Source organism: Pygoscelis adeliae, unplaced genomic scaffold (genome assembly GCF_000699105.1).
Source record: "Pygoscelis adeliae isolate BGI_AS28 unplaced genomic scaffold, ASM69910v1 Scaffold222, whole genome shotgun sequence".
Lineage (NCBI taxonomy): Eukaryota > Metazoa > Chordata > Aves > Sphenisciformes > Spheniscidae > Pygoscelis > Pygoscelis adeliae.
In genome coordinates, this window is record NW_008824309.1 from 1,494,005 (window position 1) to 1,510,281 (window position 16,277).

At 40.8% G+C, this 16,277-nt stretch overlaps 1 protein-coding gene across 1 annotated transcript in view; it reads right to left on the reverse strand.

Annotated features, from left to right (window-relative positions):
• LOC103912662 (von Willebrand factor D and EGF domain-containing protein-like) overlaps window positions 1-16,277 on the reverse strand; it is a 266,632-nt gene that overhangs the window by 154,308 nt on the left and 96,047 nt on the right. The window contains exon 13 of the mRNA XM_009319021.1: window positions 9,529-9,665. Within this exon, the coding sequence (XP_009317296.1) occupies window positions 9,529-9,665 (137 nt within the window). The remainder of the gene's footprint in view (window positions 1-9,528; window positions 9,666-16,277) is intronic.

The window sequence follows — 16,277 nt, forward strand, 5'->3', positions numbered from 1 at the left end:
CCTTGGTAGTCCGCGGGCTGTGCCTGGCTGTGGCCCTGGGGCCCACGTGAAACAGCAGCAGTGGATAATAGTCAGTGGACTGTATGAGGCTCGGTAGCCTCTCGGTGACATCCCTGATGCGAGCCCCCGGTAAGCAGCACACCTCTCTAGAGAGTGCGTCCGGTCAGCAAAGGGGTGCCTCCGCACCTCTCAGAGGAGAGTTGCCTACTACTGTCACCCATCGCCTTTTCTTAGTGGCGTTGGTTGTTATACGGGGGACAGATCGGGCTGCATTACTCAGCTCCAGCGCTTCTCCTGGTGTGACTAATAATGAGTGGCTGATGCCTATCACTTAGACTCCCTGCCAAGGCAAGGTCTTTTGTGTGGCATTTCATAGGATTTGGCTCAGGGAAAGAAAACAATTCTTCCAGATACTAAAAATATACATTAGTGTTTTAAAAGCAGTGTTTTCCCCAAATCGTTCCCTTAAAGATTCGTACCTGTGAGATGATTACAGATGTATTTAGGGTCCATCACCTTTAGCTGACAGACTTGGGTACTGCATGGGGCACTGGCATATCAGCAATTACGTTTTCAGGTGTTATTTTGGTTTTATTAATTTGAGATTTGTCAGGTTTCGGCCAGAACAAGATACATGCCCAGATGCATAGCGCGCACAGTGGAGCACTGTCTGCTTCTGGTCAGTCTGCATTTCTGGTGCACCCAATTATTCCCATTGCAAACAGTCCACATGCACTATTGTGCAGGATAGATTCATGTTAGCCAAATGAAGGAACCATGTATTTCATAGACCGAGTCACAAATTCCCAGCCACGTGCTTCTAAATCTTAGAAAAAACTGTCTTACTTTCATTAATAGACCAGGTGAACTTAGAAATGTCAGGTTCACAGAGAAGGCAAGGACTGGTAGGGCTTGACTCTCCTTCACCATAGCAAAGTCCATCTATATTACAAGTATTTTCCTGCCAAAAAAAAGGAAATAAAAATGGATGGGAGGTGGAGGTAAGGAAAAAAGAAATAAGATAGATAAGAAATTAACAGTTAATAATTTCCAGAGATAAGCAGAAACTCACTTGTCTCTTGAAACAATAAAATAGTAGCAATTGAAATGCTGGTACTTTCTCCCAACAGGGAGAAAACAAGACATGTAAGTTTTCCAGTTTCGGTTTGAGATCCTTGTAGTTTTGAGTGTTTTAGCTTAGGCAACATGTGATGTTGCTTGTCATCATAGATGAATGCAACAGAATGTGATTCTTTTTTTTTCATTTGCACACTTATGTAGTGTATGTGATCATTATTTCCAGCTGTGACTACTAATATGATGATTATTAGGTAACGCTCAAAAGCAAGCTCCATGAGACTAACAAAAACTGAGACTGGATAAAAGCGCTGTTTGAAATTTTGGAATCCCGTTCTGATAATTATTTCTGGAGGTTCTTCACAAAAATATGAAAAAGCAATGATATAAAAGCAGAATAAAGAAGTACATTAGATTTTAGGCTTCCATGAGATAGTTGTAAACAACAGCTAAACACGTCTATGGTGCCGAGGTTGGGTAGAACATCCCAGCAGAAGTTCATGTGACGCAATGTGGGCACAGCAGCCTTTGAGGCCATCCTGGTCCTCTCCTAGTTAGGGTGGCCACCAGGGCCAGGGAGGCCCTGTGGCTTCCACGTGGGCTGAAGACACTTTGGGTTGTCTGAGAAGCGAACTCAGGGACATAATTAACAGATGTAATTAAACGTCTACGCCATGGGAAGGTCCTATGGCAGAGTTATGCCTTTTGCTTGTAGCCTGTGTTGGGGCACACCTGCAGATGCGACTTTATCTGACATTGCAGATTCCCAGCAAAACATGGGGCGTTGTTGGGAACATGGGGGATGTCACCGCTACAGTGGGACAGCAGGAGGGAGAAGCTACCAGGACCAAAGACATTTTTCCTTTTCCTTCCTTTGAATACACATCGCTTTTCTGAGGCTGGTGTGTGTCCCATTACTGGCCTTGTGGTTTCTATCTACTGCTTTATTAGTTTCTCAAAATTCTTTTGCAAAGTATAGTAGTCAATATTTTAAATAATACCACTTTAAGAGTAATGGGTGAGGTAGAGAAACAAAAAGGACTCTCATAATTGCCCCGACATGATAGAACATGACAGATCTTCAACATTAAAATCTGGATGTTAATTAGATTTTATTACATTGTTGTTTTCAAAGGCTTGATGTTCTGATGAAAAAGATGTTTTTTTCTGATGTGATAGTGTGGTACAGAATGGGCTCCATAAAAGAAGAACACAGAATGTGAAATGGCCTGATATAAAGTGTCCTCTAATTGAAACACCTTTTCTGAAAGCAATTTAGGTATTACAAAGTAATATGATAAGAGGGGTAATTAGAATGTGGTCTGATGCAATTGGAAGCCTAGTTCAAATAGTCCCTTGAAGCGTCTCAGGATAGAAATTATTATAATCCCTAGAGAACACCAGCATATTGAGAAGACATATATATTTCTGAGTTTCAAAAATGTACGAATAAGGAAAGTCTTTGACAAAAAAAAAAACCACCCTAGCTTTAATTGAAATGGTTCTGACACAATTATTTTAATCTGAAATTTAAGTGGTTTTGTCCTCATTTGGGCCTATAAAGTAATTTCTATTCACTGATTTATTTGAAAAAATGTGAACTTTTATTTTATTTTGGTAACTGCTATGTTCTTGCAATCGATGCAAGTTTGAAAACTGTATTTTCCCATTAGCGTTAATGAGAACAGTGAGGCAAATGAGTTAAGATATATCTGATTAAGCTTCATTTTATAAAAATGCAGACTGGTGGTCTCCTATTCATTCCTACTTGCCTCAGGGTAAGAAAGCAGGATCAGCACATTCAAATATCCCACCCAATACCCTCCAAAAGTTTCTTTTGAAGTCCCAATGAAAAACAGAAAACAGTCTAATGCAGCTCTCTAGAAAATAAGAGCAGGGAAGCTCTTTTTTAAGGGATGGGGGATGTTACACTAGTAAGTCCACAGGAAAACAGAGGGTTCTAGTGCTCTCCAGGCAGTTCCTAGCACGTTGGCAGTTGAAAACGTAGCACTAGACTTTTGATTACGGTTTTGAAACTGTCAAGGTACTATATGTTTATGCTTAGCAGTGTTTAATGTAAGCAAGAATGTTTTATGTTCTCTCAAGGGTGTTTTCACATGACAAAAACTGTATAACATGCATCTTAGTATACCTCTTGCTAAGGCAGAAAATGGGTATAGAAATGATATACCTTACAGTTACAGTGCCCTCGCCAAACAGGCTGGGAGAGGTATAATAGCTTACTAGCAGAGACACTTCAAAAGTGAAGTTAAGCTGCCTTTCAGGGGAGACTCCTCAGTCTTATTTACTTCCATTAACAGCTGCAAAGTATAAATATTGTCAACCATGGTCTTTCTGGAAGTGTCTGTCCAAGAAAGTTCCATCATAAAGCATGCTCTATCTGGTATTCATACCCCATGTAAATATGAAACAAAAAAAAATCACACAGGAGACTTGGAAAGAGAGAAAAAAAAGTGTTAGGCTGTGCAGCTGACCTATGAAATAGATCTTCCTCTTCTAAAGCAGTTATTACACACAGTACATCAAAGGGAGGGAGGGGGCTAAGGAAGAGATGAACGATCCATATTAAACCCTTATGCTCTTTAAATTACCTTTAATTTACAAAGTCCGGTTGGATGGAATTGGCAGGCCTGGCAGACTGCGTCGTACAGGGTCAGCACTCTGGAATTACTGTACTGGAAGCCATCGTTAGTGATCTAAATGATACAAAAGTCATCCTTATAAGTAATAATGTTCCATATGGAGACTGTCTGCTCATTTTGGAGCATATACCATTGCCCCCTTGAACTGGATGCTTGCCAGCAAGATTAATTAAACCACTTGCGAGTGGCTCTACTGCAAGCTAACAAATTGCTTAATGCTCCAAACTGGAAACTATTCATTAATAACCAAAAGATCTTTTGGCTCAGCTGGCATTCAACTTTTCTGTTTGCTGTTAATTTTTTTTTTCTGAGGGAAAAACCCTTATGGAAACTGCACAGGTACTCAAGTACTACAAGGGTGTCTTTCAAGGAGTTGTGAAAAGAAATTAAGACCACTTTCTTACTAATGGCAAATCAGTACGTAAACTCCTTGGGGTTAAAAAAAAAAAAAAAAAAGAGAATGCATATTATTTAGGTGATTTTAAATTAACCTTAAAAAAAAGTGCTAGAGTGGCTAATACCAGACGGCAACAGTCCCATTTCCATAGGAAGGTACATTAGAAGAACAGCCACCCCCTGTCCCAGCTCAGAGTTTCCTGTACACGTAGGTAATTTAGAAAGCCTTCAGTTAGCATGGCAATTCTCATATATGAAAGCTTACACAATTAGAAAGGGTTAAGTGAGTTTATATTTTAATTTTTCTACAATAAAAATGAAAAGATACCAGACTAGTGTGGAACAGCTTAACTTTTGAGAAAGCATTGTGACACTTCTTGAGACGTGTGAAAGTTAAAAAGGACCCCAAAATACTGCTGAAAGCCATGCTGTAAACACTGATGAACACCAGCAGGAAAGCAAAGCCCTTTCTGTCAGATATTTTTTAGGTTTCGGCTTCCCACAGTCAGACTAAAGCCGCTGTTCAGCAGATCTAACAAGGGCTTTGCTTTGGATCGGTCAGGTACCCCTTCTGTCCTCTTGCTATAAAAACAACCCCCAAGCCCTCCTCCATCTCTCCCGTGACCCTGAAGCTGAAACATCCTCAGTCCCTTTACAAAGGACTTTTACAAGGTCAAGAATATAAAGTTTTTGATCAATTAATATGCTATTTCAGTTCACAGAAAGAATGTATGTTAAATTGAACAAAGATAACTGGAAGTGCACAGAGTAAAAATTAATATGTTTCATAAAAAGCATCAATTATCATGAGTTCACTAAGAATGATCTGATAATACAGTAGATACTCCCACAATTTCACCTGTGAAGGTTCTCAGCTCAAAATGCACTGTGAGCTAAGAGCCTTTGTTTCTGCGGAAACCAACACAAGGAGGTAAACAGGCAGTATTCGTGGGTATTCACAATTTGAAATTGTGAAAGAGAGACAACTTCTTTGGACTAATTTAAATTGAAGTAAAATTTATCGGTTTAATTTTAAGGGGAAAAAAAAAAATCCTGTGCATCATAGTCAGTCAAGATGTTAGATATTGTGTGTTATGCTAAAGGTAAAAAACTCTTTTAAAAGAAGTAAAGAACTTATGCTGCAGTTCGAAAGGAGAAAAAAATAAAACAGGCAACCCCCCTCAAGACCTGCTCTTCACTGAAAGACAGTACTTATCGGCAGCAAGACTTCCATTAAGAATATATTATTCCTAATGCAATTTACATTTCATTTCATTCTTTTACCAGAGCTTCCAATGTTGTCTCAATACCAGTGCACTAATAATGGGTGATGAAATGGGTAGACAGAGAAAAATACAAAAAGCTATGAAATTGGACTAATTGTTCTGTCTGAAGTGAGCATTGTGAGTGAAATGTAACTCTTGCCAATTTGATTTTTTTTTTTTTTAAGCTGTATTTTTTTCTACATTCTATTGTAAACATCCATTTTGGTGTCTTTTTAGAATTGGGTTGTTTTATAGCTATTTTAATTGCTTTTCCATTAGTCACCTTAGTGATGTGGAACAAATACTTCAATGAGACCTAAGCTGAGCAAACCTCTCTTCAAATTCGGTTGGCCCTTAAAAGCCAAAGGCACAGTTAGAGTTATGCCTTGATTGCTTGAACATACGTATCATCCGGAAAGAAAGAGCCACTTCTTCTGGGTAAGCAGTCAGGACAATCAGGAAATCTGTCACTTCTGCCTGAAGTATTTCATTCATCATGAAACAATCTTGCCTATTTGTATCACTCGTAATCTACATACAATTTGACTTGTATGAATGTTTGTAAATGAAAGCTGTAAAAACTTGCTGAATTCAAATTCGGTTTCTGCCTCACTGACTTTTTAACATTTATTTCTTCTGCTCTTGACAAATACAGGCAATGATAATAAATTGAGGATAAATGAGAGACCTACTTCCCAAATTAGATAAGTGCCTGCCAAGCTCTTTCACCTTTTCACCCAGGCATCTGTGTGGACAGCCCAAGTCATCTGCTGCCCAAGTAGGAGTTTGTATTTTGATATCTAAACTAATTATACCAAATGCTCTGGTGTAGCCCCATGTACTTTCTTATCTACGTTCGGCAGCATGTCATGGAAAGAATGAGCAAAATCTGAAACATGAATACAAGAGCAGATAAACTGAAAGAACACTGAGAAGAGCTTGTCAAGCCCCTGTTCCCCCAACGTTGGTAGGGAAAAAAGCTTATATGAAACTTTGCTGATTACTCTGAAATTTGAGTTGGGAGGGGAGAGAGATTCTGAAAATATTAAACAATGATATTGCCAGAAAGAATTGTTTTGATTTTTGGTTCTGAAAAATCTTTTACCTACATTTTAAAAAGTATCTATTAACATAACCCAGAAGATCAATGTTGCAGTAAGTCTTGTCAGGAATTTTCCAGAGCACAAATTTTTGAACATCTGTGGAATTAGTTTCAAATCATTTTGTTGAATCATTTTGTTCAATCATTGTGTTGAAAAGCTCCATCGTTTTGTTCTCTCTGCTGCTGGGTAAGGCCAGCTGCCTTTGAAACCGAGCGCTGAGCTCTGCCTTCCCAATTCCTTCAGCAAAAAGATCCACAGGAGAACTAGGATTCACATGCAGCCGGTCGGGCCGGACTGAGGCGATTTAATTGTCCGTTCACTGCATAGCCATGAACCTGTTTTTTTCTGCAGGGTTTGAAGGAGAGGGAAGGGGCAGAAGGCTTACAGGTGCAGAGGTTTTCTTGAACTCAAGTGCAAGGAAAGAGATATTCTACATGTGTTTTGAGAGGAAAAATAAGAAAAATGGTACAGACCTCCTTAGGGCTGAAAGGCAGCACTTGAAAGCAAACTGTATCGTAATACATCTGAGCTGCAAGGAAGCTATCCTAGTTACACTGGAGAAATGGCTCTGTGCACGTGCAAAAATGTTAGCTGTCCTCTTGGGCCAGAAAACTCAAGGGTGTCTCCGTCTCGGATCCTTCCACCATGAGGCAGCATTTCATCTCACAGTTGGTGGACTTCAGTATGTCCTTAGAGAAATTTTGGAGCCCTAAGCAGAGGAACTGCCCTCCTGATTCAGCCTCGGTGTCTGCCCGCTCTGATGGCTTGATCTCCAGAAGGAAGGTTCAAGGTCTACCCCAGCAGCCGACAGTCAAGTTCTGCTCCCACAGAGATCTTACACCAACCTCTTAAAACACAAATCCCTATCTATTTAAAATAAATTACCAGATAGAAAACGTGTACCACCAAACACTTTTCTGTTTTGCCTAAGCTACATGGCAGCACATGTCTCCAGTGTGGGGTACAGACAGCTGTGGGGTGCAGGACAGGCAGTAACACCGCAGTGAAGTGAGTGTTTTATGCTTTTCATTTTTACATGCTGCAATTTTCAAAGCACATCTGCAGTCTTTCTACCACGGCAGTATATTTTTCTCAGCTATGGAGCCTTTAAATGATTTCAGTCTTAAAAAAACCAACCAATCTGCAGAAAATAACCATCCAGGTTGAGAGCAAGACCAAGGGTAGCAGGCACAGAGTCGGCAGGGCACTGATTTCCTGGAAATATTTAGAAAGTATGTATCATTTTGTGAACAAAAGGGGCTAAAACCGCAACGGAGAACCTGGCATGAGCAGGTACTGCACACGTTTCTTCCTGCAGTCATTCAAGACCATGACCATGACCATGACATCTCTGCTCACACCATGCCAGCCCTCACCTGCTGCCCAGGAGCCAGCCAGTGCTCTGCTCCTGCAGTGCGCAAGCATCAACCTTGCAACCAGGGAGTCAAAGCTGTCTTATACTTGCTGCCTAATCAGGAGTTTGAGCTGGGGTTTCCAGAAAATGAAATACTAATGATTAACAATTGATTAGTACAACTGCATCAATCTCAGGTGATTACCTGGAGAAGTGATTGTAATTTGCACTTTCAGATTGCCTACAAAGACAGCTGTTTTTAACCATATTGTTTCGGTTGGTGTTTTTTTTTTCCCCCTACGTGACATTAATGTGAGTATTTCTACAGGCATTTTCATTTCTGAAGGGAAGCAAATTGTGCTTTGCATTTTAATTTACCATGACAACTGATTTGTTTCTTCTAAATCATTTCTTAGAAACATAAGAAATTCCTACTTTCACTTGCCATCTTGCGAACGGCTCATCACCAGCCACAAAGTGCACAGCCTCTGTCTCTGTGATGTTCAGGAGAGGAATATTTCAGTCAACAGCTTCAGAGCTGAGAAAATCTGCTTTTGTGGTTTCTTGTTCTCTTGATATCCATTCGCCATTGAGATGCTACGGTAAAACAGAAGGAGAGTGCAGAAACTGAAGGCTCATATAAAGAAATTCCAGTTGTCAACATATGTTTATATTTCTAATTAATAATATGAGGTATTTCCAGATGGTTTATTTAAAAGAAATGATGCTGTTACTATAGCCACATTAAAGAGCAAGCCATGCTCATCTATGCATGCAAGTAGTCTATTGATTTAGGAAGTTCTGTGGTCTGCGCTTGGGATGAGCGGCTCAGATGAGACAGGGTAATGTGGTGGAGCAACTTTGTGTTTGCTCCTGGAGCTCAGCAGCCAGCTCGTTGCTCCCTGAAGGTGATGTCAGCTACCTGTCCAGATCAGCTGCACAAGACATCGCTGCTTGTTAAGACCCTACGGAGCCCTAAGCGGGCACGGTAGGCAAATCTCCGCTGTGCCTCATTAGCGTGTTAGCATTGAATGGGAACCAGGCTGAAGGTCTTTTATGAGGTGGATTGATGAGATGAATCAAACACTTCATATCTGAGTATGCTGGCACACCAAATAATTCCGTCCTAGCCTTGCCCGTGTATAGTTGTTTATAATGAAATTATAGTGTTAGCAGAAGAGATGGGTTTAATACTCATTAAAACTTCTGATTTGGTATCGAGCTAAGAAAATTCAAATAAGAGCCTCTCTAACTATGTTGAGGAAACCTTGTATTTAACCACAAAACTTAGCGTTCAGATGTGTTTAGGAAAATAACCAAGCGGACCCATTCCAGATGCACAAAATGAGAAATAATATTGTGATTTCAGGCTTCACTGGACTACAGTGCAGCTGAACCAAACAAGAGTTAAACAAAACCCCACAGAGAAAATTAGTAAGAGCGCATAGCTGTGCATTTCCAAGGAACCAGTCCTGGAAAGGGCTGAGCCTCTTCAGCTCCCTTCGCTCGTAGCAAACATATTGGCAATGGGTTTTGAAGGTATTTGCACCCCTCTGTGGCAGTGAGAGATGATGGCACTCAGCACGGTTGAGCGTAAAAGACTTTAATATAAACATGTCAAAGTTTGACTGTATCATCAATACTTTATGAGCCCATGGGAAGTTGCTTACAAGTAATCTGGTGACCTCGCAGTGCAGGTTGGGCGACTCTTTGAAGCCGAGGCCGAACACCCGGATCCTGGTGCAGTCAGAGGCTCGGACGTCACAGAGGCCCCCATTCTCTAAGCCTGTGATTTCCAAAGCTTGCTCTGAAAGGGTGAGATAGATACAAAGCTTTAGAGAGTAGCACTTACATGCTGTTCTGTTCTGGTTTATCAGAGATTTTGTTGTTGTTGTTCCCAGTTGTTTTGGTTTCATTCTTTTCCTTGGGGTCTTCCGTGCTCCCCTGTGAATTACTCTTGAAAAGAGGAGCAGCAGTTGTCAAAACAGGAAGCAGGAAACCTCCATTGGATAATTGTCCTGTGTACTCAGTGCTACAAGATGTATCAGTGAGCATTATACGGCTCGTGGAATCAATTAACTGAAGCTGCGGCTTCATGTTAAAAGGTCTCCAGTGGTAATGCTTCTGCTGACCCAAGTAACAGGATGGGAGCACAGCTGAGAGGACAGGGTGTCATGCCATAGCATAGAGAAGTAGGAGAACGAGAAGTGGAAATATCTGAAGATGACCGTGCCACCAGGCTCCTCATAATGTGAAACAGCAGTGCAAAAGACAGTCCTTTTTTTTCAAAAGATATGGATGCAAGAAAAGTAATGATCCTCAAAGGGATGCTTACTTGCAAGGGTTAAGGCATTAATGGGTGGCACTTAGCTCTGCACAGTGTCAGCACAAATGTCATGCACCAGCTAAGTTTTACTTAAATCGTATTTTGAGGCCTTAAGCAGAGCTTTAAGTGCTGTCCCCCTTACAAGGTTGAATTTCACCCATTACTGTTTTAAAAATGTTTTATGATTCTCAGGTAAAGGTTCATTTGTGTTCTGTTGTACTTTAGGTATTCACCATTTAAAATTGCTCATTGCTTTCATATTGGGGTTATTTTTACAGAGTCAAAATGCAAGTTCATTGGATGGCAGAATTCACATCTTTAGAAAAAATATAATTGGGCAGATATTTGCATCGGCACCAGCACAGTGTAGTGCAAGCTGTTTTCCCTGTAACGTGGCAGGGAGAAGCTGCTTAGCTTTTCCTCTTCCCTGCCCCATCACCGCTGCGCTAGCAAAGCAATATTGCCCACCAGTTTTCTCTGAGCTGTAGCTTATCTAAAACAGAAGCTCTGTGTCGCCTAATATTTTAATGGTACATTGGTTCAGCTCTGATTCGAGGGGCAAAACGCCCTGAGGTGAGCTGATAACCTTCCCCAGTACCTTGCTGTTCCTTTAGGGCTCTGCCGTTTAAGCTGTAACTAGGATGAATGAGGTTTAAACACTGCGATCGCACCAGATTGCAGCCTGTAACAACATAGCTGCATGACTCTCGTTTTTCCAGGGAGAGGAAGGAAAGCAACATAAATGTGAAAAATAGTGGAAAGACTTTTCCTGTACTTCTGAAATGCTTTTAGCTTTTCTTTCTTTTATTTTTTTTAATAGATTTTATTACGACAGTATTTGCAGCACTGTTGGACACTTTGTGATATTTACAGGAAAAGAAATGGTTTACAGCTTATCAGCATTCATCTGTTAGTTGTGGATTCCTATAATGTACAAAACTATTAGTCAGATGTACTGAATGGTTTTGATAAATTGCCTTCTTCTGTCGTTAGTGCATAAAAATTAAAAAAAAAAATGCTTCATTATGTTTTTCATGAGATTTTAATAGTTAGCCCCACTAGTACTGAGGTAGCTGGGATTGCATTAACATTTTCATTATCATTGCAGATTTTCAGGCTTCTGTGGGTGAAGTAAAATCTCATAGCCTGGGAAGGAGTGAGGCACAGGAGTGTGCTCCTGCAGCCGTTCCTCCTCCAGGAAGGCACTCTCAGGTTGGTTGCTTGTCGATGAGCCCCGCGTGCTTCCCCGAGGGTTTCCTTACATCTTTATGAGAATCCTGACACTACCGCGGCACCATTGTGTCAGGGCCAGGGCAGGATTATCCAGCCCCAGTGCTTTTTGAAATGGCTTACAGCACCGGCATGGCATTTCGTATTTATTTCTCTCAAACCATTCTGTATGCACTTTTGTGCAGCATCTTTAAATTGATCTAAATCTGGAGGAAATATGTTCCCATATATGCTTCGGATATCTTCTCTCAAGACTTGCCATGTTATGGGTTGATTGGGATGAAAATGAGTTGGTTTTTTTCTGATGAAATGGGTGAAAAGTTCATGGAAGAAAGATGCGCCTTCTATTTTCTGTAGTTTGATGAAGGTGGGGAAGAAGGAGGGGACTGAGTTCTTGAAAAAGTTCAAGTGGGCTTTTTTCTGTTACCTCAGCCGGCCATGTCGTGCACTGCCTGATTCGGCTGGGAGTGCTCTAAAGGGAGGAATACACAGCACAGCTGTGTGGGAGACCATATTTAATTTAATGCTCCAATTTCTGGCCAGCTGAAATGTGGTACTGAGGAGGTGGTGGAGTCCCCATGCAGATTTTTACCAAGGCCTTTCGCAGGGGGTGTTGCGAAGAGAGGAAGAAGAGGGAGAAAATCTGATGGAAAATGAAAGTAATTATAATGACTCATTTTTAAACAAATGGATGCTGAAGTTCAGACCTTAGACCTCAGACCTCAGTATAGGCAGTGCACTCCTTTTGAAAATGGTGATTATTTTTACCTAACTGGTTTTTAAAATGAGATATCACATTTAATGGGTGTAGGAATTTCAGGCATTTGTTTTCAATGTGATTTTCTGTCTGTCTTTGTCTTCTAGTTTTGGCATACATTAGCCAGTTTCAGCCAAACGTGGAAGGTGAAAACTCAATGGCATTAGCTTTGGAAAAGTCTCATGACAGTCGGTAGCTGGATACTCAGCCATACAGATCCTGCTCTTGCTGGGGGAAACACAATCAAGGTTCGGCTGTTGTTCACCGCTCCCCATGTTAGTGGGTGAGTAGTTAATAAGCCTGTGCACGGCATACGCTCACGGGCCAGAGAGGTGGAGACGTGAGAAGGAAATATTGGAAAGCCTGAAAAACCTTAGCGAAAGAGCTGCAAGTAGTTCAGCGGGAGACTGGAGGGGAGAAAGACAGGACCAAAGGAAAGAGCTGGGAAATATCACAAAGGTGAGAGTAAAGTCCTAAAGTACCTATATCCAGAGAAACTGGAGGTTGTGGAGACCTGGATGGATGTCTGATGTCTGTGGAGGGGCAAGTGAAAGAGGCAGGAGAGAAATCTGCAGGAAATCAGGCAGTGCATGGAACAAGCTTGTCAAAAGCATGGTCTGTTTGAACATTAATAATTTATGTTTAGGAGTGTGAATGCCAAAATATAACAAAATTTGGGACAGAACATCCTCCTTCTTTTCTCTGTATGGCCCATAGGCCAAAAATGTACTTTGAGTTTTACCGGTAGATTAAAAAGTGAAGCTCAGGGTAGCACCTGGGGCTCAGATGGGTGGCAGGGCGCAGTCACATTATGGAGGAGGACTTAAGGAGCTGTGTGTTCACATCCACAGACACGGGCACCTTGATGCATTCCTGATGCCTGGTCTGCACACACACCAAGTAAACACACCTGAAATGTGTCTGTCACCTGGCAGAGCATTGCACTCGGACACTGATGAACAGCAGAAGATGTTGGGGAAAAAAGTAAGACAATCTTGAGTTTCAATAAAACTGTCTTGGAATAAAAAGTAGAGAGAAGTCTGGACTTGAAGGTTGCATCTAAAAGGCCTCCGGACCTCAGGCGACTAGACAGAGGTAAGGGGTCTGTCCTGTTTGGTTTGCAATGCTTGTTGTGCATCCCTTGACAGGCAGGGACCCTCTCGGTCCCTCTGCTTTACCCCCGGTAGGAATTTGCAGGAAAAAATAGTAAGTTCACCTCACTGACAGTGCTGACAGTGCTGTTTCTTTCTGTAAAGCATTTACATGAGTCAAACCTGACAAGGAACACAGGCTATATAATAGACTTAAAAAAAACCTTCATAAATACAGAATTGGTTTTATAGATATTTGTTGTAGTGTATTATGTAAATAATACATAACACAGGTGTAGAAATAAAATGGGGACAGTTGACACAAAATCAAGAATCTTGCAAAACTACACTTACTGAAGTCTTACTGGCAGATAGATATGGTTCATGTTGGGTTTCCACTTTTGATTAGAAAAATATCCTAGTACAAATAAACATTCTTCTGCAGTGTTTGAAAGCTATGCATGCAACTTTGGGCTGGAGCAGCAGACCTGAAATTAAAACTGGCAAGAATTTTGTTCAAAAAAAGAGAAGGAAATAGTCTGCCCTGCTTTTCTTGATCACAATGATAAATAAGCAACGTAGGTCACGAAAAGCAAATCAAGAACCAGATCATAAGCGCTGCGTATAGTCCCAGCTTTGCTGAAGTGCAAAAGAAAATTGTCCATATTGTCTAATTGCCCTATCTTTGAAATCATTTAGCTGGTTGAGCGAGCTGCTGTGCCAGAGCTTGCTGGCGTGGTTGTGGACAGCTGGCTATTGCAGCTATGAGGGTTCTGGATCGGAGCAGACTGATGCTTAGTTATCTCACTGCTTGGACAGAGCAAGTCTGAATCTTCCTCCATTCAAATACATGCACAAATATTGTATTTCTTTCTTTTGTATGTAGGGTTATTTCAGCAGTCGTATTCACAGTTATTGAATGCATTATTTTGGAACTCATGGTATCCATAACCCAAAACTCATTTGAAAATCCTCCCTAAGAAAAAGTATTAGCAGATATATGCTGTTTGCTGGACATCACTGACCTCCCTGGCTTCTAGATGAAGACCGTGTTTGTCCCTGCTTCCAAAACCAGTTCTCAAAGAACTGGAGTTTGTCACAGTACTGAACTATAGACCTATGATCTTTAGCTGACATGGAGTGAACCTGGTTTTCTGCTTTGAGGGTCCGTAGTACCCTCTAGGATGGATTGCAGAAGTCAGTCCTGGGAGAGTATGGGAAAGGCATTTTGCAAGTACTCACTGCATGCAAGAAATGGACTGGCTCAATTTCACACAGAAAGCATCCATGTGCTGCGACAATATGGGAGATTATTTTTGCTTTGGAAATCTCACTGACATTTTATGTCTATTTGATCCTTCTATTTTTAAAAGGCTTGCTAGCAATTTGCTTTAGCAATAGAAGGGAAGAGAAGTGCTCTGTTAACTATAGAATATTTCCTTTTTTCTAGATGGCCTGGATGGGTGGTAAAATGTAAGATATTGTTGCGCATTCATGGCACTTACTGGCATACCAAAGCAGGTCTCAGTTTCAGTCCCTCAAAGGCACTTCAGGGCAGAACCCCCGACAGCATCTTGTGGCTTCCCACAAATGACTGCGGTGATGCCACGCAAAGGGATTTGGGCATGAGGGTGCTCGTGGGTGTCACCATGGTCCTTCTGTCCACGCTTGTATCCACTTGGTTGTTTGTAGTAATTTTCTCATCGTTACGGTTAGTGAATTAGACTAAGTTCTGGTTATTACACTTGGGTTTTTATTCACAATTGGTTGAACATTCTGTACTGGTAGATTGTGGGCTCTTTACACAACATAAAGCGTGATATAATGGCGTTATAAGTTTGTTCTGAATTTTTAGCTTTGGTCAGTTTAAATCAGACCTTTTAATATTTTGCAGGTTGTAATTCTATAGCTCATAAACTGTCATGAATTTGTTATTTATCATGCATGCGTGTGTGTGAGTATTTGGAGAAGGAGGTTGGTTGTTCAGGGCTTTTTGTTTTGTTTTGAATTTAACAAGATTTAAGGTTGAAATTTCCCATGGTGCCTGCAAACAACATGATGTAAAGAAGTTATAGGCATGCATCTGGAGTGTCTGGCTTTGGTCAGTTTAAATCAGACCTATAATTTTGTAAACTTTTCTAGCATTTAATTCTATATACTTCAGAAAATGGTTTTGTTTAGCTACATGTTTCACTGAACTGCTTTCACTGCTTTGCATTAAAGCAAATAAACTAATCACCAGAGAAGACTAATCTCCCTGATCTGATTTGCAGGGAATGGTATGGATCACTGAGCATGCAACCTTCCATGTCCCTTATCATGAGGATTTGATATCCTTTTAAAATTCGGTTTCTATTGACTTTGTAACTATCAAGCTAATAGCCCTCTTCCCGCTCAGCCAGGTCTGTGCTTTGAATGGAAAGAACTGGGAGTTAAAACAGTAGATTAAGGCTGGTATTGATGTTTGCATTTTCAGATGTGTGTTTATTGCATCTGCACCATCAAAAAGTAAACTAAAATTGCTATGAAAAGAAGAAAAGCTTCAAAACTAGCATGAAGCTTGTCAATCCCTGAGAATTACCCACAAATCTGTTTTATGTGACTAGGAAAAATCTGTCTCCATTAATATAAAATGGAGTACACACGTGTCAGTCGGGATGCATCAATGGTAGGTTAGGTTCACAATTATTTTTTTCTTTTGATTCTTAACTATGTTTCATGTGTAAATTTTGTATTTTTTACTAAAATTTTTGTGGTTGGAGCTGTTCATTTATTCTAAAAGCAAGAGAGTGATATTTTCAAAAGCAGGGAAGTCCTAAGTTCAAAAAATTATGTTTATAGTTATGACCACTGATACTACCTTTGGTTTTAGACTGAAAAGAATATATTGGTGTATTGGGTTTGCGTGGCAAGGTTTTGGTAGCAGGGGGATACAGGGGTGGCTTCTGTGAGAAGCTGCTAGAAGTTTCCCCTGTGTCCGACAGAGCCAATGCCAGCCGGCTCCAAGATGGACCC